Below are 21452 nucleotides of genomic sequence, written 5' to 3'. Positions count from 1 at the left end.
GTATAACAATATCAAACAATCATAGAACAGTAACTTCTGGTATGAACAGCATTAGAAGTCGGACCTCTAACATCTTCATCTAATTGCAATAAAGCGTTGATTACATCATATGTCATGTCCTGATTTTGTCGTCATGTCATAAGTTTATAGCGTGTCATCCCTGTAATGCCCTCCCCACCCCTCCCTCCCATTCCCCCCACCCCTTTCGTAATCCCATGTTCAAAGTTATTTCATAGATGGTGAATAATCATTACAAAAGCATGACCAAATCCTGTGGGCAATTTGTGTATAAAGGTTTGAGATCCTCCGCTTTAGCTAGTGGTGCTCGACACCTTATGTGTGTCTTTCCATAAGCAATAATTATTCCATGTGCTATGAAACTTCCCAATAGTCTTACGAGCATGGGCGGTAATTTCCGCGAGCACATAAATTTTCCCCACTTTAAGCTGTATTTCCGCTATAGTAGGGATGCATGATAAATTCCAGTATCGTGCTATGGCAGTTCTAGTGGCTACCAAAATATAATTAATCATTGTATTGTCACTAGTCTTGTACAGAAATATGGGGACCCCTAGTAAGGCATGTTATGGTTGTAGTGACCCAACATTTGAATATAAGTTACCAAGCCATGATTCAATATCCAACCAAAGTTGACGTATCTTAGGACAAGTCCACCACATATGGTAATAAGTCCCGGTCAGCTGACACCCTCTCCAACAGTGATTGGAAACTGCTGGATTCATCAGGTATGGTAGGTAGATCTAGATGGACAGTAATGCCAGCGGTATAATAATTTTAGTGAGTTTTCTAACATGGAGGCTGCAATAAGTCCCTTACTAGAAGCTTGAAAAATTGCCTCCCATTCTCGTAGCAAAAATGGGGTACCTATTTCCCTTTCCCCTGCTAATAGATGAGTGGGCTTTATAGGTAGTTTCTGTCCCATCAATGTATACACTGTCGAAAGGGATTTAGTAGTTTGGTCGGCTTTTAAACAAAAGGTTTCAAAATCAGACCTCCCTTGCTGAAAGTGTCCAGCAAGCATAGCAGTTTTTGCATAATGTCTTAGTTGCATACATCGATATATATCTAAGTCAGATAAACTGTACTTCAATTTCAACTACTCAAAAGGAACCAAATCAAGTCGACCCCAAACATGCACCCAGGTGGTTATGTCTTTTGATTTCCAAGTCTGAAAAGCCTTAGTTTCATAGCCTGGTGTGAAGCCATAGTTCGCATATAAATACGTATTAAGGTGGTATTCTCGTGTCCCCACCAGAGAGGAACCTTTAGCATGCCAAATATCCAGTACATAGACCATAGAGGGGGGCAATAAAACTTTAGGTTGAATGCACCACGTTTTCCTAGGTTGCCACATCAAACTAGAAAGTGATATGTCTCCTGCCAGTTGCTGACTGAATTGTACCCACAATTTAGAGGTAGATTGCCTGTGCCAATCAATGAGGGTTTTAAATTGAGCAGCCTGGAGATAACATTCCAGGTTGGGGACACTTAGACCACCCTGATGTCAAGATTGGTACATAATCCGTTTTGCAAGTCGAGGTCTCTTACCCCCCATATATAAGACATGATTCTCTTCTGCCATTTAGTCAACCATTGTCGGGGTATTGGGAAAGGCAAAGTATGGAATAGATAAAGCAGTTTGGGTAGAACATTCATTTTGACTGCAGCTATACGGCCCAGCCATGAGATGCTGTACCTATTCCATTCCTCTGGGTTTTGGGATATTTTATTCCAAAGGGGATGTAATTTAATTGAAGTAAATCCTGAGTAGCGCTCAGGTACATCCCTAGATATTTAACTTTCTGTGCAGCCCATTTAAAACGAAACTGGGTCTTAAGAGAGGATGCCTCCACTGGGTCGGTGCTGATGTTAAGTATTTCAGACTTATCCCAGTTAGTATTTCAGACTTATCCCAGTTAGTATTTCAGACTTATCCCAGTTAGTTAATCCGAAAGCCTGAAATTCGACTAAAGTCTTCCAAGGCACAAGTCAGGATTGATAGTGAGATTTTTGGTTCTGTAATGACTATCATGATGTCATCTGTGAACAATGACAACTTCGAGGAGAACTGACCTAGCTCAACCCCCCCCAGATTGCTGGGTCGGCACGCACATTGATAGCAAAGGGTTCTAAAAAAATTGCAAAAAGGAGCGGTGATAGGCGACACCCCTGTCTGGTGCCATGTTTGACTGGAAAGGTAGGGGATTAGCCTCCGTTGATCTTAATACATGCTAATGGCTCACTATATAGCTGTTGTAACCACTGCATAAAATGATCACCAAATTTCAATTTCCGCAACAGGGAAAAAAGATAGGGCCAATGCACCATGTCAAAGGCTTTCTCGGCACCAACCGAGAGAGCCAAGGCCGGTATTTTCCATTTCTGTACCCACTAGATCAAATCCAGGATTTTATGAACATTGTCACTCGCTTGACGCCCTGGGATAAAACCAGCCTGGTTTAATAATTTGCGCGATAAAACTGTTCAGGCATGATGCTAAAATCTTAGCAAGAATCTTTAAATCAATATTAATTAATGAAATTGGTCTGTATGATCCGCATAAAGCAGGATCACGACCAGGTTTAGCCAGTACAGTGATCCCGGCCATATTGGCTGTAGCTGTTAATGGAGTGCCCTCCTTCAGATCTCGAAAACATTTTGCCAGGACAGGAGCTAATTGGGATGCAAATACTTGCAATGCACATTTATTAAGTTGGTAAGGGCTTCCCCTCCATCTTCCAAATGGGATGGCTTGGGGGAAGGGTAGGAGGGGGAATCCCCATCCAAACAGCAAAAATGTATTGCTGAAAGGGGGAGGGTCAACACATTAATTTCGGGAGCTTGAGAGGGTGTGGGGACACGAGACCACAGTCTGATGCTGAATACCTTGTTGTCGGGGGGAGGGGGGGGGGAAGAGAATGGTGGCCTTTTTTTTTTTTATGTGTCTATATTCTTTTGAATATAGCTGAAACCTTAAATTATCCAGTCACATGCGATCGGACAACTTTAGGACTGCATCAAGGTAATCCTAATTTACAGATGAAAATAAACCAGACAATTTAGCTCTGCTCTGAAGGTTATAATCCAGCTAAATTTTAGCCAGATAACTGCCCTAGATATTCAAAAGAAGGCATTTAGCTGGATAACTCAACAATTGGATCTCAATGAGTCTTCCCAATTGGAAACTTAAGAGCAATTTTGCTGCATGACTAAATGGTGAAATATTATCAACTCCCTTTGATTATGAAGTAGAGAAAGTTGCCGTGAGTTAGTCAATAACTTCTCATAAGAATTTAAGATGATAAAACAAAAACATGATGCAATCAGTACATAAACAATTTCAGGTCAATCCAGTCAAAACTCTAAAGTATCTTACATTCAACAACCACAGACCTCATAACAAAGACTAGTCAAAGCACCTTGCTGCAAGTTTACAAAAGGTGCAGACATTTTCAATATAATCACAGATCAAAAAATACCACATATTTAAGCCCTGTAATTATAATGAAAACTTCTGCACTGTTTGCAAACCTGCAACAGGGTGCGTTGACTCGACTTCGGGTTTGAGGTCTGTGTTGAATGTAAGATACTTTAGAGTTTTGGCTGGACCGACCTGAAATTGTTTGTTTTTGATTGTCTTTATTTTTTGGACTTTTGTTTTGTTGTAATTTTCAAACCCATGTTTTTATGCTCCTAAATGGCTGTTTATGCATGTAAATGGCTGTTACAAAATCAGCCAGGACTGAGCATGCATAAAAATACATTTGTAGAATGTAAGATCCAAGTGTTTTACTAGGATGTATACTCATATCTGGTAGAACAGGGCTTCCCAAACCTGTCATGGGGACTGCACAACCAGTTGGGTTTTCAGGATATCCACAATGAATATGCATGAAATAAAGATGCATATAATGGAGACTGGGAATCTCTGCTGTAGAGCTTGTGGAATTAAGACAAATGAGAGTTTTGACGTACTGATCACTTGTATTATGTAAGATATTATTCTCGGTGTCTGTCAATTGCTTAGCGTTTAAAAAAAAAAAAGGTATAGTCCAGTTTCATAAGTACTTTTTTAAAATTGAACAAAGACATTCCAGGGATCGAAGATGGGATAGAGAACATAAGATATGCCATACTGGGTCAGAGCAAGGGTCCATCAAGCCCAGTATCCTGTGTCCAACAGCAGCCAATCCAAGTTACAAGTACCTGGCAAGTAGATCCCATGCTACTAATGCAGGCAACAAGCAGTTGCTATTCCCTATTGATTAAAGGCAGTTTATGGACTTCTCCTCCAGGAACTTATCCAAACCTTTTTTAAACTCAGCTACAATAACTGCCTTAACCACATCCTCTGGCAACGAATTCCAGAGTTTAATTGTGCGTTGTGAAAAATAATTTTTTCTGATTCGTTCTAAATGTGCTACTTGCTAACTTCATAGAGTGCCCCCTAGTCCTTGTATTATCCAAAAGAGTAAATAATGATGAATCTGCATTTATGCCCATACTTTTACATTTTATAAAATTTAGTGCAGAAGTGTGTGTGCAGAAGTTACATCCTCTGAAGAGGAGGTGCAATTTTACATGAATGAATATCTGCATGTACCTAGCCACTTGCCTGCAAATTTTCAAAGCGAACATGCACAGAAGTTTACTTTTCAAAATCCTCGGCAAAATCTACATGTATAATGCATATGCAGACTTTACCACTATGCTGGCTGTTTGAAAAAGTAGAGTTGCTTACCTATGTTCCCCAAGGACAGCAGGATGTTAGTCCTCACAACTGGGTGACATCATCATATGGAGCCCAGCACGGAAAAACTTTTGTCAAAGTTTCTAGAAACACTGACTGGCACACTGAGCATGCCTAGGATGCCACTATCCACGTGGGGTCCCTTCAGTCTTACAACAAAGAGTGAGCGAGCTAGCGAGCAACCAAAAAATCCCGCTAAAAAGAAAAAGACCCCAACTCTACAGGGAGGCAGGAAGATTCTGTGAGGACTAACATCCTACTGTCCTTGGAGAACACTGTTACAAGTAAGCAACTCTGCTTTCTCCAAGGACAAGAAGGATGGTAGTCCTCACAACAGAGTGAATAAGTAGCTTCAGGCCGCCATACATACACACTTTTAAGCATGGCTTGAGGAGGAACAGGTGGAATCAGGAGACCCTCTGGTTGGAGGGGGACGATCCCTCCACTGGAACTGGTGGAGGCCACCTGGAAGTGTCAATAGGGGTCGGAGGGGATGACGTCCTCCGCCCTCGACCGCTTTGTGCGAGGCACAGAGGTTAATGTCCCTCTCACGGCCCTTTTTAAAAGAGGAACATTGATGTCTATGTTTCCTGGACCTCTCCCGGTGGTCCCCGCGATCCTTCCCTGAAGCCGAGGGAAACGTCAAGAAACCTGAACGGGAGAGGGAAGAGACAGACAACGGACAGTCTCCTGCACCTACCTCAGGAGCTGTCCCGACAGGCACAGGAGAACTTGGGGCCTAGGCCTCCTTACCGAGCGGTGTGGAGGTCACTGACGTCAGGGGATTGTTCCGAATGTTTGGCCCCAAACAATGTCTCCATTTTGTCGAGGTGGGCCCTGCGACCCTTCAGGGTCATTTGGACACAAAAATCACAAACGCTGGCATTTTGGGAGGCTCCCAGGCAAAGGGCAGAGATTTCATAGGGGTATGTGAGGGACATAGTCCGCGGGCACTGGGGGCACAGGCAGAAACCGGGCGATGCCATCGAAAAAAAGCGACGTGTGGTCGTTGGCCAGGTGAGTATCTGGAGGCAGAGCCATTGGCGATCGACCGCGAAGACCCGAGGAAACTTACCGATCTCCGAAAAGGAGAGGGACTCTACGACATGCGTAGAAGCGAAGAAAAAAATGTTTTAGGAAAATACAGAGTGAGCTCCTGAACCATGTGGCAACAGCTTCGCGGAAAAGAAGAGACTGAAGAGGGACCCCATGTGGACATGCGGATAGTGGCATGCTGGGCATGCTCAGTGTACCAGTTAAAGTTTCTAGAAACTGACACGAGTTTTTCCATGCCGGGCTCCATCAGATGATGTCACCCAGTTGTGAGGACAACTACCATCCTGCTTGTCCTTGGAGAAATACCCTTCCTAGATTTGAATCCTAATCAAAAGCCAAATGGAAATTTTTAAAGAGAGAATTCAAGATACAATCTCAGCAATTGTTTTTGTACTTATTTGATTTATATTCTGCTTTCAGACACTTCAGAGTGGATTGCATTCAGGTACTGTAGGTTATTTCCCTGATCCCAGAAGGCTTACAGTCTAAGGGGTATATGTACTAAACCATGATAAGCATTTATAAACCAAAAAAACTGTTTAGCACATGATATATGCTTCTCGTAGCAATATCATGCAATATTTTCCTCTAAAAACAAGCATATATAAATAAGCTGCTTTGGATGCATAACATTTGCAAATGAATGCAAAGCAGCTCATACATACCTATTTTCATGCAAATAAAATAATGCTACTTGCCTGAAATATCACAAGCCACATTATTTTCCAGAAAGTTAGCTACAACTCAGGAGTTGTAGTTTTCTCCAGGAACATCAGGATGTTAATGCATGTTCCAATGCCTCTGTCATGAAATTTAAAAGGCTGTGATGGCCGTAAAACACCCCTCCCAATGTGCCAAAGTCCACTCCTGAGGGTCTGATTAGATCTCTGCCTACCTCCCGCTGCCAGTAGAGGTGGCCCAGCAAAGGGAAAAGTAAAAAATATATATATATTTTTGAAATTACCATTGAGTGGTGATGTCCCACTTTCCTTCCCCAAACCCTTTCCTTTCAAATAAAGTCCCGTCCCCCCCATAGTTCCAATAGGCACCTGGGCCCCCTACCCACCCCTAGCTTATCACCTCTTGGCCATACCTGGTGGTCTAGGATATCCCTGGTAGCCTAGAAGAGTCTCTGGTAGTCCAGTGGGGCCCAGAATGTCCCCTAGACTCCAGGCTATTCACCATTTTACAAAATGACCCTAACCAACCACTGCCCCTAGAGCCCATAGCCTAGGAGGCGCTCTGGTCCCCACTAGGCTTCCAGGGATACTCTAGACCTCCAGATATGGCTATGGCAGGGTGGGCTAGGGTGGGTAGAAGGGCTGGATGGTGACTTTTTTTTTTTGTTTTTTTTTTAAAGGGAAGGGGGACGGGGAATCACAATGTGATTGCTAATTTCTTTCTTTTTCTTTTATTTAATTTTTTAACTTTTCCCTGTTGGGCTGTGTTTACAGGTGGCAGGAAAGTGGGGGTCCAGCCAGACCCCCGGGGTAATTTTATACATTGTGGGGCCAGGTCATTAGTGCCACCATGGCCCTTTAAGAAGATGACGACAGTCCAAGGCAAAAGGGGCTGTCATCGCACGATTTTTGCCCTTTCATACTGTATTTTTTTCTCTCAGATTTTTTTCATGAGAAAAAAATGCCACGCAGAAGCCGTCGCGGTTTCTTACCACTGACTGGAAAATATCACAGCAATGCCTCTGCAGAATTTTTCTGAAGCATTTTTTCCCCTCTGCAGTACAATATTGTGGCATAGTAAATGACCCCCTAGGTTTGCACCTGAGGCAATGGCAGGTGAAGGGATGTGTCCAAAGTCACAAGGAGTGGCAGTGGGAATTGAACTCTGGCTTCCCTGGTTTGCAGCTATAAGGTCTGCGGGGGGGGGGGGGGGGGGGGGGTTGAATCATTGGCCCTGGAGGCATGGGACTGGAGCTCTGACAAGGAATTACCCAATTTGTGGGAATGGAGAAAGAAGCTAGCAATGTTAGTTTTCAGGTATGGTAGGTAGAGAGCTATGCCGAACAAAGGTAGTCAGTGGCTACCAGGTAGATCCAACCTACCTGCACAGCTGTTTTTAAGTGCTAGCCTGCAGGGTGCACTTGCTGGTCTTCAGTGAACAGGGTCACTGAACTGTGCTGGATCTCCTCCCTTGACTCTCTGGTAAGAGGAATTCACATTGCTGGACTATACTGTTAGTTGCTGCAGTTTTTAAGGCAGGAATCCTATGTCGTGTTTGGACTTTTTTTGTATTATTATTATTATTATTATTAAACACCACTGAAAAGGCATCTATATGGTGTTGTATCTAAGCTAGGACCTGACAGCAGCCTGCTACTCTAACCACTCCTTTTCCAATAAAATCCAAAAATCATTGCCTCAGCATGCATTTTTAGCTGAGTTCTAAAGACAGTAATTTTCTGTCCAAGACTTACTGACAAAATACAATTGGCTTTATAAGATTTTTATACTTTTTTTTTTGCATAGGAGTAATGTTGTTTTGATGTTCATCCTTATCTACAAATTACTATCATCCAGAGTTTACTTATCTGAGGTTCACGTACTATTAGTGTAGCCAGTGTAATCAGTTTTACATGGCAAAAACAGTGCACGTGTATGACTGAGGGATCACCCTCTTCCCTATGGAACCTCCTGCATCTGTATTTTCCTGGAGCGCAAATATTTCTAAATTTAATGGTCTGGAGTACTACACAGACATAAGTGAAAAAGTACAGGACTGCTTCTAAGGCCAAGTCCATAACCAAAACACATCAGCACTGTATACATTTTCAAGAAGCTTCATCAAATAACTGCATGGAGCAATAATTGCTACCCTTAAGGTAAACATGAGGTAACCTGTAGAGATACTACCAGAAGAAGCTTGCTGGGCAGACTGGATGGACCATTTGGTCTTTTCTGCCTTCATTACTATGCTATGCTACTATGTTAGATGGATATTTTAAAATAGAAAGAGACAATCCCCATGTCCATTCTAAAAACTCTCAAGCCAACATCACCTCCCTTTAGCCCTTCAGCTTGGTGGTGGTTCCTGCCTAGGCTACAGCCTGTGAAGCTTCCACAATTGCTCTTTTCCACCCAGATGCATTCGCCCCTCTTCTACTGCTCCCGCTCTCCATGTGAATCTCTTAAACCTTTCCCCCTCCAATCACCATTCTTGGCTCTCTCTCTCCTCTCCATCCCATCACCCCTCTAGCTTCTATTGACCCCCATGCCCCATCACCCCTTCTACCTCTTTCCCTTCCACCTTCACTGCCTATGATTGTCAAGCACCCTCACCATCCCTCCCCTTTTAACCTCCCCCCCCCCCCTCTCACCCACACACCCTCATCAATACTTCTGTACCTCTGTGTGGTACTGCAAAGCAGCTGGCTCTGCCGCTTTCACACACTTGGCATATTCTTCAAGGTGCATCTACATTCTGGGCCTGCTCAACAACTTTGGCCCACATGGACTGTCCGCAGCCAGAACAGAAAAATGAATACCTCAATGGCATGGGTGGGGGAGAGAGAGTGCTTTTGGGAAAGCGGGTCTAGCATGACAGCGCCCCTTTGGGCAAGGTACCCTGTCTGACTGCACATCCTAAAAGATGGCCATGCTTATGTCCACCCCAGCACTGTCACTCTGCCTGCTCCTTTTATGACCAGATTGGAAAAATACATTCATCTCTAAAAAAAAACAAAACTGCTCATCACTAACAAACAGATGATTGGATTTTTCAAGTCCTGAATGCTGCATAAAATAGTTTAGCACAAATTGACCATTTAATTGCTCACTTTGTTCATAGAATGCTGGAAAGTTACTTTACCTCATTATCTGTTCCCACGTCCAGTATTATGGGTAAGCACTCTTGGGGTTTCACTCCTCCACATGCTGTATAAAGTGCCAGTTTTCCAACTGGAATGCCCATTCCATAACAGCCAAGGTCACCAAGACCAAGAATCCGTTCTCCATCCGTTACCACAACAGCCTTGAGGAAAAAAGAAAGAAACATTGTAACCATGGCCTAAAGCTAAACTGACCAGAGTGTACTGTATATTCAACATTAAAACAAAATTTATAGCATTCTGGAGACAGCAACAACAAAGAAAACTGTGTTACCCTTAGCTGAATTCCTAAATGAAATCTAATTACTTCATTACTACTTTTCTGGGAAAATAAACAACTTTAAAAATACCCAACATGTTTTTGTTTTGAAATATTTAGGAATATTAAATAGCCACAGTCAGATTTATTAAAGAGCTTGGAGCCTTTCTAATTATGGCCTGATTAGGGCGCAGTTCTAGTCACTGTATTGGTTCTGGAGAAAATTAGATTACTTGCATGTTGTAGTTGCCTTTTCTTTGATCAACGTTAATCCAGTGCATTCAAGGGGCCAGTGCTATCTTTCTGGAAAAAAGGCTGCCAGAACTCACATGCAGGATGCTTGTTTTCTTTGAGTGACCACAGGGTAAATATCAAGCAGATGGAAGAAAAAGGCATCAGTACTCAGTACCGACACATACCCTCTGGAAAAAAAACAAAACCTCTACAAGGGCCAATAATCAAAAGTGCCTGCGTCAGTGCAAACTCAAGTACTTTTACTCACAGGGTTTGCACCAATAATCCAAGCAAAACCACGCTGGTAATTTTTGACTGTTGCCTAACTAAAACTGACTCACAGAGATCTGCAACTGCTTTCTCTGCGAGTAATTTTTTCAGAACAAAACAACGTATGTAGTTTGTATAATCAAAACTATATACATTTTTCCATTCTCCGCCCTCCCCCAGCCCCCAGGAACACACATGTCTTAAGCATGCAGATAAAAGTACATATGTTGTAGAGAAATGCCCATGCTTTTACCTGCACACAGGGGAGGCAATAATCAGGGTCCATTTCCCTGGGTAAAACAGTTTTACCTGAGGACCAGAGAACATTATTGCCCTCCTTATTTGCAGTATATGAACTTTTGAGACCACATACAGTAGCTTCCTTCTTCAGACCTATGTGACCTCAAAAGCTCAGACCTGGACCATTTTATAATCTTCGTGTTAGTATAATAAAAGTATCACAAATTGAAAATAAGGCTATGTTTCAACACTGTGCAATACACCATCAGATAGGATGATTTCTTTTACGTTCTCAAAATTATTAAGACATTTCAGTACTTTAAGATTCTAAAATGTTGATCATTATCAGATAGCCAATAAAACTCAATGTCATATGCGCATGTCTTACCACTGATCCATTACCATGATGTCAGGCTAAAGAAAATATGAGGAGGTTCACTCATGCAATCTTCTGATTAATCCTGCAACAGGCCTGCAGGAAGTGCTATCCGTAATCCCTACTGGTACACAGTCTGTGTTTTTATCAGTGCAATAAGGATGTGGAATCTAAGTTTTTAATTAATAATAAAATTAATTAATAACAACGAGGTCCATATTCAATGCCACTCAGCCAGATAAACTGCAACATATCTGGCTAAGTGGCGCATTTTAAATATTCATCCATGATCAGCAACTGCCACTTAGCTGGATAAATACTTACCTGGTGGTAGTTAAGTGGTGGGAGGAGATTCAGTGTAACAGGGAGGAGTTAAGATAGCCAGATAAGTTATCCAGCTAACTCTGGTCACCCCACAGACCTGTCCTAAAGTTTGCTGGATAAACTTATCCAGCTAACTTTAGGATAGCAGGATATATTCAGCGGTGCGGTCCCAGAGTATTGTTCCGGCTGCTGAAGAACCATTGACCAAAAGGTACAAGTCTGGTGTATAGTAAAAATCTGTGATATGAAGTACCCAGTTCTGAGGTACACTTAGTGCAGAAAGCGGATCCAGCTAGAGCAATATGATACCTTTTAAAATTGTCCAGATAGCAATAATGTTTTATGTTAAATTGTATTTCTCTCATACAAACATCTATAAAATCCATATATAGCTGTTGAAAAGGCAGCTGAAAATCAGTAGTGGTGATTTCCTTTTGCAAGACTCCACTCCAGTAACTGCCCAAGTCACGAAACTCTCCACGCATCTCTTTAGAGATACAGTATTTATACCATCGTGAGATGGAATTTGTGTACTCTCCCATTCCTTTTGCCTTTGCCAGTATCTTTTTCCCCATCATAATCTGTGCCCCAGTCCACTTCAGAGAGTAAAGTTAATGGCGAGCTTGCAAATAAGCAAAAAAAGTGGGATATAGGGATCTCCTATTTCATCACACCATTGTTCAGCATTTCGTAAATCCAACTCATACCACCCTTTAAATGCCATTTGAGTCATACCTGGAGTGAAGTCTCAATAACCCATCAGTGGAAGTAAAAGACCATTAGACATACTCAAATCCCACCAGCAGCCTCAATGACAATATTGGTAGGAGCTCCCCTAAAGCCTAAAACTGCTGAAAGTGAAATTGGGTATAATAAAGAAATAGGATGCATTAACCAACAATCAGACCATCAGTACAATACTTATAGTCACCTGTATACTACTCCCAAATAAAACACATGACATTCTACCTTAAATATACCAAAATTTGGTAAACCTAAACCCCCTCCCCCCAGAATTTTGTTTCATAAAAGTCCGACATATCCAATCCTCACTTTTTTGCATCCCCAAATAAAAACCAACAAAGATGGAAATGAGACGAGCCAAATCTTTCTTCGAAAGCCAGCAAGGTAACATCTGTAACTTATAGAGGAGTTTAGGAAAAAGAACCATTTTCAAAAGCCCACATCTTCTCATCAATAACAGAGGAAGATGTTTCCACACCATAAGTTGAGTATCCACCTGGCCTATTCTACTGGTAATATTAGAACATAAGAATATAAGAAATTGTCATACTGGGTCAGACCAAGGGTCCATCAAGCCCAGCATCCTGTTTCCAACAGAGGCCAAACCAGGCCACAAGAACCCGGCAATTACCCAAACACTAAGAAGATCCCATACTACTGATGCAATTAATAGCAGTGGCTATTCCCTAAGTAAACTTGATTAATAGCAGTTAATGGACTTCTCCTCCAAGAACTTATCCAAACCTTTTTGAACCCAGCTACACTAACCACATCCTCTGGCAACAAATTCCAGAGCTTTATTGTGCGTTGAGTGAAAAAGAACTTTCTCAGATTAGTTTTAAATGTGCCCCATGCTAACTTCATGGAGTGCCCCTAGTCCTTCTATTATCCGAAAGAGAAAATAACTGATTCACATCTACCCATTCTAGATTTCTCATGATTTTAAACACCTCTATCATATCCCCCCCTCAGCCGTCTCTTCTCCAAGCTGAAAAGTCCTAACCTCTTTAGTCCTTCCTCATAGGGGAGCTGTTCCATTCCCCTTATCATTTGGGTAGCCCTTCTCTGTACCTTATCCATTGCAACCTATATCTTTTTTGAGATGCGGCGACCAAAATTGTACACAGTATTCAAGGTGCAGTCTCACCATGGAGCGATATAGAGGCATTATGACATTTTCCGTTTTATTCATCATTCCCTTTCTAATAATTCCCAACATTCTGTTTGCTTTTATGACTGCCACAGCACACTGAACCGACGATTTCAATGTGTTATCCACTATGACACCTAGATCTCTTTCTTGGGTGGTAGCATCTAATATGGAACCTAACATTGTGTAACTATAGCATGGGTTACTTTTCCCTATATGCATCACCTTGCACTTATCCACATTAAATTTCATCTGCCATTTTGATGCCCAATTTTCCAGTCTCACAAGGTCTTCCTGCAATTTATCACAATCTGCTTGTGATTTAACTACTCTGAACAATTTTGTATCATCTGCAAATTTGATTATCTCACTCGTATTTCTTTCCAGATCATTTATAAATATATTGAAAAGTAAGGGTTCCAATACAGATCCCTGAGGCACTCCACTGCCCACTCCCCCTTCCACTGAGAAAATTGTCCATTTAATCCTACTCTCTGTTTCCTGTCTTTTAGCCAGTTTGTAATCCACAAAAGGACATCACCACCTATCCCATGACTTTTTACTTTTCCATGAAGCCTCTCATGAGGAACTTTGTCAAACACCTTCTGAAAATCCAAGTACACTACATCTACCAGTTCACCTTTATCTATATGTTTATTAACTTCTTCAACAAAGTAAAGCAGATTTGTGAGGCAAGACTTGCCTTGGGTAAAGCCATGCTGACTTTATTCCATTAAACCATGTCTTTCTATATGTTCTGTGATTTTGATGTGTAGAACACTTTCCACTATTTTTCCTGGCACTGAAGTCAGACTAACTGGTCTGTGGTTTCCCGGATCACCCCTGGAGCCCTTTTTGAGGGAGTATAATTTGTTTATGTCTCTAGGGACTATTACTCCTAAATATTTCAGCCGTCCTCATGCCCATCTAAAAGGAAAGGAGCCATGCCACCTTGAGGCGAATTCTTCTTCTACAGGGAGTGCTTCTGATTTTTTAAAGTTAATTTTCAATCCTGCAAATGTCTGGAAATGAGCAAAAATACACTTAACTTCTACTTCTGAGAGGGCATCTTCTATAGAGAGTAAAATGTCATCAGTAAACATTGAAATTTAAAGGTTTTGGGATCCTAAAGTAATATCTGTAAATGAAGCGTGAGAACGTATTTTAGTTGCCAGAGATTCAATAGCCATAATGAATAAAATGGGGACAAAGGGCAACCCTGTCTGATTCTGCCAGAGACAGAAAATGAAGATGACACTTGCCCATTAATCAAACATTTTGCTGCTGATTATGATATAAAATATGTAGTCAATTCAGGTAGGACCCATTAAAAGCCATATTGTTCTAGGACCCAAAACATGTAACTCTGTATCAGAGAGTCAAAGGCATTTTCTGCATCAAGGCTTAAGATAATGCCCACCTTGTGTATTGTGGCAGCCAATGCTGCAATCAGTCTTTGCACTTCTCTTACTCCATGACATAGTTTAACAAACCGTGTCTGGGTAAGCTCTACCACATGCGGTACCATTATACTTGCTCATGCAACTAAGATCATGGCAAGCAGTTCGATATCCACGTTGATTAAAGATATTAGCCTATAGGAGCCTACATCTGGAGTATCCCTTCCCTTTTGGAGTAAAACAATTATGAGATTGATTCATCTCAACATCTACTGAACCTTGTTGCAATATATCATCATACAAACTGGCTAAAATAGGGAGAAATGGAAACCTAAGAACCTTATTAAATTCAGTGCCCAGGCCATCCAACCCCAGTGCTTTCCCTAATTTTAGTCTCTGGATAGCACTGTAGACTTGTGTTTCGGATATATTTGCATTCAGCATGTCAGACTGAACCCATGAGATGCAGAAGCTGCAACCCATTGAAAAAATAATTTTTTTATCCATGTGTCTTCTTCTCTATGGGCATAGACATCTGTCAAAAACTGTATACATTTATCAGTGATGGCGGCAGTGGCATGACACACTTTCCCCGACCCATCTCTAAGCTCAGTGTTGAATGAGTTTGATCCTCTAACCTTCACTAAATTTGCCATCATTTTGCCCACTTTGTTGCCATATTTATAGAATATAAATTTGTAATCGTAAGGATTTCACCGCCTGCTGAAAAAGTAAATGAGTTAGAGTCAACTTCACGAGGTCTGTTTGCTTCTGTTCTTTTAAAAGCCACTTCTGATGTAAAAATTGTTGCTGTTTGCACCAATTTAGTTAGTCGCATAACTTCAGCATTCCTCAATTTGTTTTTTTTGTTTGTTTTTTTTTATTAACATACGCTATAATTGCCCCACGTCTATATCTATTTGTAAGTGATACTTCTCTGAGAACTCTGTGCAGTTGCTTTTAACTTTACTTGAACACATTTATAACTACAGTTTACATTTTTGCTTTTAGAATCTAAAGAAATTTTGACCCCTTTTATAAAATTCTTGGTAAGTTGCCAATTTATATCCCTGTGTTGGCTCTTTTGTTTATGTTGTCCCTTTGGATACAAAATATACTTTTTGTTTTAATTTAGATGTTCGGTCCCTCCCAACGCGCTTTCCTATGAAACAGGGTCCATGTTGGGGGACCATGTAATCGCTACTGAAGTTTGGATATCCAATGATACATCTGAAAGCTTGAAGCTATACTGAAAAATAAAAACATGGACAACTAAAATTGTTTGCTTGCCCTTCTGGTTTGTTTTTTGATACTATTTTGTGCTCCACCAACCTTGCTTTCTCATGTTTTACTCTGGGTGTTTCAGTGGTCATCGCTTGAAGGAAAAAAAATGCCATGTGACAACACACTGGCATCCCTCACCTTATCACCGTGTCCACATTAAAGCAAATGTAAATTAGCAGCTATATGGGTCATCAACAAGGCTAAATTAGGTAAGATGCTGAGGAAACTTCACCCCGATACATCCAGTCACCCCTGCATCATCACCGGAAATCCGAGACTTCCACATTAATACAAATATGATAGGCTTCATAATTTGAGGAGGAGAAGCAGGGGGACAAATTTCCCAATTCTGAAGCTTTTCCAGAAAGTTTTTCTGGATCCAAGATAGCATCTGAGGGGCCTCATTATGAGGGCCACCTGCCAAAATGGTAGAAATATGCAGTCTCCAAAGTTATCTGCAGTGCAGACCAACTCAAGCCAGAATGTTTGCCAAGTCCCTGATATGATGTGCTTTTTATTTATTTTTTTTAAGTTACAAACAAAGACTAAGGAAAGAGACTACAAGAAGCAAAGCTGACATTCCGAAGTCATATGATTTCAGAATGCAGGTTTTCCATTAACAATCTTTTCTTAAATAGATGCTACTTTAAGGATGGCCAACCTTTCACGCATCAGAAGCCAAGAAGTCAGAATGCACAGTAACAAAGAGCCTCACTGTGCAAAAAATGAGGATTGTGCTAACACACAAACACACAACCTCATAAACACCCCTGTCCACCATTTCTGTTTTTTCACCTTCCCTCCAGTCACCACTGCTGACTTTCTTGCACATATACCACTCCTCCTCTGGCTTTCTTACACCTTTCTACTGCCTTTCCCTGTTCTTTTGAACCCCTCCATTCCCTATTCCTGGCTCTCTCAAGACACCTCAACACTTCCCTAATGCCGCTCATACAACATCTCATCCTGGCCCTCTCTCTCTCCCTCTATTTCCCCCACCCAAGCCCTGGCCCCTTCATAGGTGTTGCAGAACATGTGGCAGAGTGAACCTTGGAGAGGAATAAGGTACCAGACAATCCAATTGGCATGGCTGCCTTGAAGGAGATAGGAAAGAAAACAATGTTCCCTCCACATCATTTCCACAGGATAAGCTTCTCCTTGTGCTGTTCCTTCCCCACCCAACTTTTGCAACATTCACTTCTTTTTATGTCATTGTTCTCACAAGCATTCATCCCCATCTTGCACTACCTCTCCTTCGAGCATTTACACCTCTCATCTCTCCCAACATTGACTTCATGCACTGCTCCCCCTCATATTCAACCACTGCATTAACCCTTTCCTTGGCCACAAATTATTTTGGTCTAATGAACTTTGGATGACTCCTTCCTCCCCTCTGCTTCAGCTGAATCCCAAGTCTCAGGAGCACAGTGAGCTGTTCAGCCTGGTGCTAAGTACATTCCTGATCTTCCCCTCCAGACAGCAGCCCAGAGAAGAGGACTCTACCTTCAGGCAGAAGAAGGGTGGAGGGGTTAGACAGAATAGGAAGGGCTAGAGCAGGGAACTGACTGGCTCTTCTTTGCTGTCCTTTACAGCTGCTGATTGCAGACGAGGGGAGAGGGGGGAAAGTAATATTAGAGAAAAGTACTTCTATGAAAAGTTGGAAAGGTATGTATGGAATGGATATGGAGCGGTTCAGAGAGGGGCAACCAAATTGATAAAGATATGGAACAGCTTTTCCATGTGGACACAGGAGATATAAGGACAACAAATCTTTTTTGCCTAGGAAAGTAAATATAGGAAAGAGGAAAAAGAGGCCATTAATGTTTTCTAAAGAAGTAGATGAAAAGTTAAGGGAGAAAGGGTTAGCGTTCATAAACTACAAGAGAATGCAGAAAGATGAAGAGAGGTGACAATATCTTGAAAAATTAAGGTGTCATAGTGAATAAGGTGTCATTGAAATTGTCGGCTCAGTGTGCTGCGGCAGTCAAAAAAGCAAACAGAATGTTAGGAATTATTAAGAAGGGAATGGTGAATAAAACAGAGGATGTCATAATGCCTCTGAATTGCTCCATGGTGAGACAGCACCTTGAATACTGTGTACAATTCTGGTCGCCGCATCTCAAAAAAGATATAGTTGCGATGGAGAAGGTACAGAGAAGGGCGACCAAAATGATAAAGGGAATGGAACAACTCCCCTATGAGGAAAGGCTGAAGAGGTTAGGACTGTTCAATTTGGAGAAGAGACAGCTGAGGGGGGATATGATAGAGGTGTTTAAAATCATGAGAGGTCTAGAACAGGTAAATGTGAATCAGTTATTTACTCATTCGGATAATAGAAAGACATGGGGCAATTCCATGAAATTAGTATATAGCACATATAAAACTAATCAGAGAAAGTTCTTTTTCACTCAATGCAACAATTAAACTCTGGAATTTGTTGCCAGGGGATGTAGTTAGTACAGTTAGTGTAACTGGGTTTAAAAAAGGTTTGGATAAGTTCTTGGAGGAAAAGACCATTACCTGCTATTAATTAAGTTGACTTAGAAAATAGCCACTGCTATTACTAGCAATAGTAACATGGGATAGACTTGGTGTTTGGGTACGTGCCAGGTTCTTAATGGCCGGGATTGGCCACTGTTGGAAACATGTTATGTTCTTATGACATAGTCCAGAAAGACATAGCTTAGGCCAGGGATAGGCAACTCTGGTCCTTAACTGCCAAAAAGCAGGTCAAGTTTTCAGGATTTCCAAAATGAATATGCATCCGATGCATTTCTATGCAATGGTACATGCAAATACATCTCATGAATATTCAGTGTTGATATCTTAAAAACCCAACTGGTTTCTGGCACTCGAGAACTGGAGTTGCCTAATGCTGTCCTAGGCAATCACTGAGACTAATCTAGCAGTGGATTAAAAAAACAAGTGAACATAGGGAGAAGAGCAAAGGAAAGTCAAAGGGACAGAAGGCTGATAAGAAGGCAAGGCCCAGTAAGCTGCCACACAAGGCCATGCTGGTCAAAATGAGATGTGGTGAGCCGAAGCTACCACTCCAGCTAGCAAGAAAAAGACTAAAGAGTCTGCTACCAGAAGATGAACAGCATTTCAGGGTACAGCAAAGGGTGTTTTATGGTCTTTAGGAATTCAGCCAGGCTAAACGCAAAATGTCTGTTGTACCTGACTGGTTTACTTAGGTGTAATAGGGAATGTAACTAGCGGTGATTTTCTGCCAGTTCACGCACCTAGAATCTTTTGTTGCTAACTGTAACTTTTTTGAAATTGCAAAAAGTATAAGGTGAAGGTCACCATTGGCCCTGAACCAGCACCTTTTTTATTTTCCTCTAGAAAATTACTATTGGCTGGACCTGTGTTTGCTATGAAGTGGAAAAGGAGTAAAGACAATATTGCCTACAAGTTGCATGGCCACCTGGGGTTTGGGTGCATTTCAACAGAGGCTAAGAGCAGGCTTGCTACCAGGGATGGATTGCAGGAAAACAACAGCCCAGGGGATTTTTTTGCAAAACCGGGCCACAAGATATATGACTCCCTTGTGCGCTTTCCCTGCAAGATGGATTTCAACTATTCCCAAAAACACACCAAACTGAGGTTGGGTACATCATGTGACTAGGAGTCTGGCAGATCTGAGCCAAAAAATCTCCAACATAAATTTCACATTTTTCCTAAATAACTAAGTAGAACACATGCTAGACCAGGGGTGAGCAAACAGAGCTGCAGGACCTCTTCCATTCATCTGCTCCCAAGTCTAGTTACATCTCTCATATATATATCTTGGATCCATGGTCTGGCATTAAAGTCTCTTGCCAACCAATCAGCTCTTGAACCAGTTGCCAAATAATGTGACAACTACACTGCCTGCCAGTGTCTGACAACACACACAGTCTCTCAGACACAAACACCCACACACACTCTTTCAGACATCCACTTTATGTCTGAGACAGGGTATGTCTGGGTGTCTTTCTCTCTGACACGAAGACACCCACACACACACACTCACTCCCAGTGTGTCAAAAAGGAATGTGTATGGGTGTCTTTCTGTGTCAGGAAGAAAGACACACATATACACATTCCATCATTGTGCTGCTGCTGCTCATAGTGAGTGACCCCGCTCCAATACTGCAGCAGCATTATGTAAAACGTTTTTGCTTGCTGCCAGCCTTCCCCAGCCTGCAGCAGCCCTCTCCATTTCTCATTCCCACCCCTACCCTTCTTGGCACCCCCTTCTCCAGGAGTCTCACTGGTTCCACAGCTAGCTGGAAAGAACAGCCTACAGAAGCCTTCCCAACACGGGACAGGCACTTCCCTCTCGGCTCACCCATCTCTTTATGCGCCTTTAGCTTGCCTCCACTTCTCTGGGCCCCTGCCACCATTCCAGCGCATTCCCTTTGACAGAGCTAAGGAGTCTGCTGCTTTCATGGCTCCCCAGGCTCTGCAGTGACTACCTGCTCCAGAAGAGGGGCGGGAAGACCAGACGTATGCCTGATCCTTCAGGGCTTAAAAAGAAAAATGAAGCTGAGGCTGGAGAGCGCCACAGGACCCAAAGCCGTAAGCTCCAGAATCCTGCTTTCCCACATAGATCCAATGCAGCCAAGGCTAGTGCAAGGGTATTAGGCTGTAGGCTTTACCTATCATACCTTGTACCCCCATCCCCTCCCTCCCGAAACAGAATAAAAAATTATGCCTTTATAACTGTTTTTACATTAAAAAGGATATCCAAAGTACAGTCTTATGAGGTAACAATATCACTTACAGCATGTACATAATGGGGTCGATTTTAAAAGGTCAGCGTGTGCGTCCATGTGCATGTGGTTCCCAGTGCGTGCACAAGGCCATGGCTAAGGTTTAAGGTTTATTGTCATTTATATACCATTGTCCCAGCATAGCCTTCACAGCGGTTAACATTTCAATAAATATACAGTAGAGAAATTACAATCAGTCATAAAAAATCAATCATTTTATAACGTGTGCATCGGATTTTAATGTCCGCATGTGCATGTGGGTGGCCTCCTCCGTGCGGGGGGGGGGGGGGGATTTTAGAAAAATACGCTTGGCGATACGATCAAGCCTAAACCAGTTTCCCCCAGTCAGCCCTCCTCCTTCCTCCCACTCCTCCCCCAACCCCTAAACATATGCTAGCTTTCCCCAATTGTTTTATTTCAATACTTACTGCTCCTCTGGAGCATAAGTAAATTCCGCAGCCAGCACACTGCTTCCCCAGGATAGAATCTAATGGTGTAGTACTGGCCCGCCCAGACCCAACCCCTTTCTGCGCATATCAGGAGTTATGCGCATGGGTGAACCCTTTCGAAAATGCGTGCGCACACACAGGGCCCAGCCCCGCGTGTAACCCCCCCCCGATTTTACACGTGCAGCCAATCGAAAATTCAGGCTTATATTTAAATGCAGTGCTGTGGTACCAACCAGAAAACTGTGCAAAATAAAAAATAGACAGACACTTGGATCCCATATTGCATTAAGCCTA

General features: G+C 42.2%; 1 protein-coding gene across 5 annotated transcripts in view; it reads right to left on the bottom strand.

The window, feature by feature from the left end:
- ME1 (malic enzyme 1) overlaps nt 1-21452 on the bottom strand; it is an 869023-nt gene that overhangs the window by 400324 nt on the left and 447247 nt on the right. For all 5 annotated transcript variants that reach the window (XM_029595519.1, XM_029595520.1, XM_029595518.1 and 2 more), the window contains one exon: nt 9653-9814. In XM_029595519.1, coding sequence (XP_029451379.1) covers nt 9653-9814 — 162 coding nt within the window. The remainder of the gene's footprint in view (nt 1-9652; nt 9815-21452) is intronic.

Source organism: Rhinatrema bivittatum, chromosome 3 (assembly GCF_901001135.1).
Source record: "Rhinatrema bivittatum chromosome 3, aRhiBiv1.1, whole genome shotgun sequence".
NCBI lineage: Eukaryota > Metazoa > Chordata > Amphibia > Gymnophiona > Rhinatrematidae > Rhinatrema > Rhinatrema bivittatum.
The sequence above is the reverse complement of the archived record's forward strand: the minus strand, read 5'-3'. Positions and strand labels throughout refer to the sequence as shown.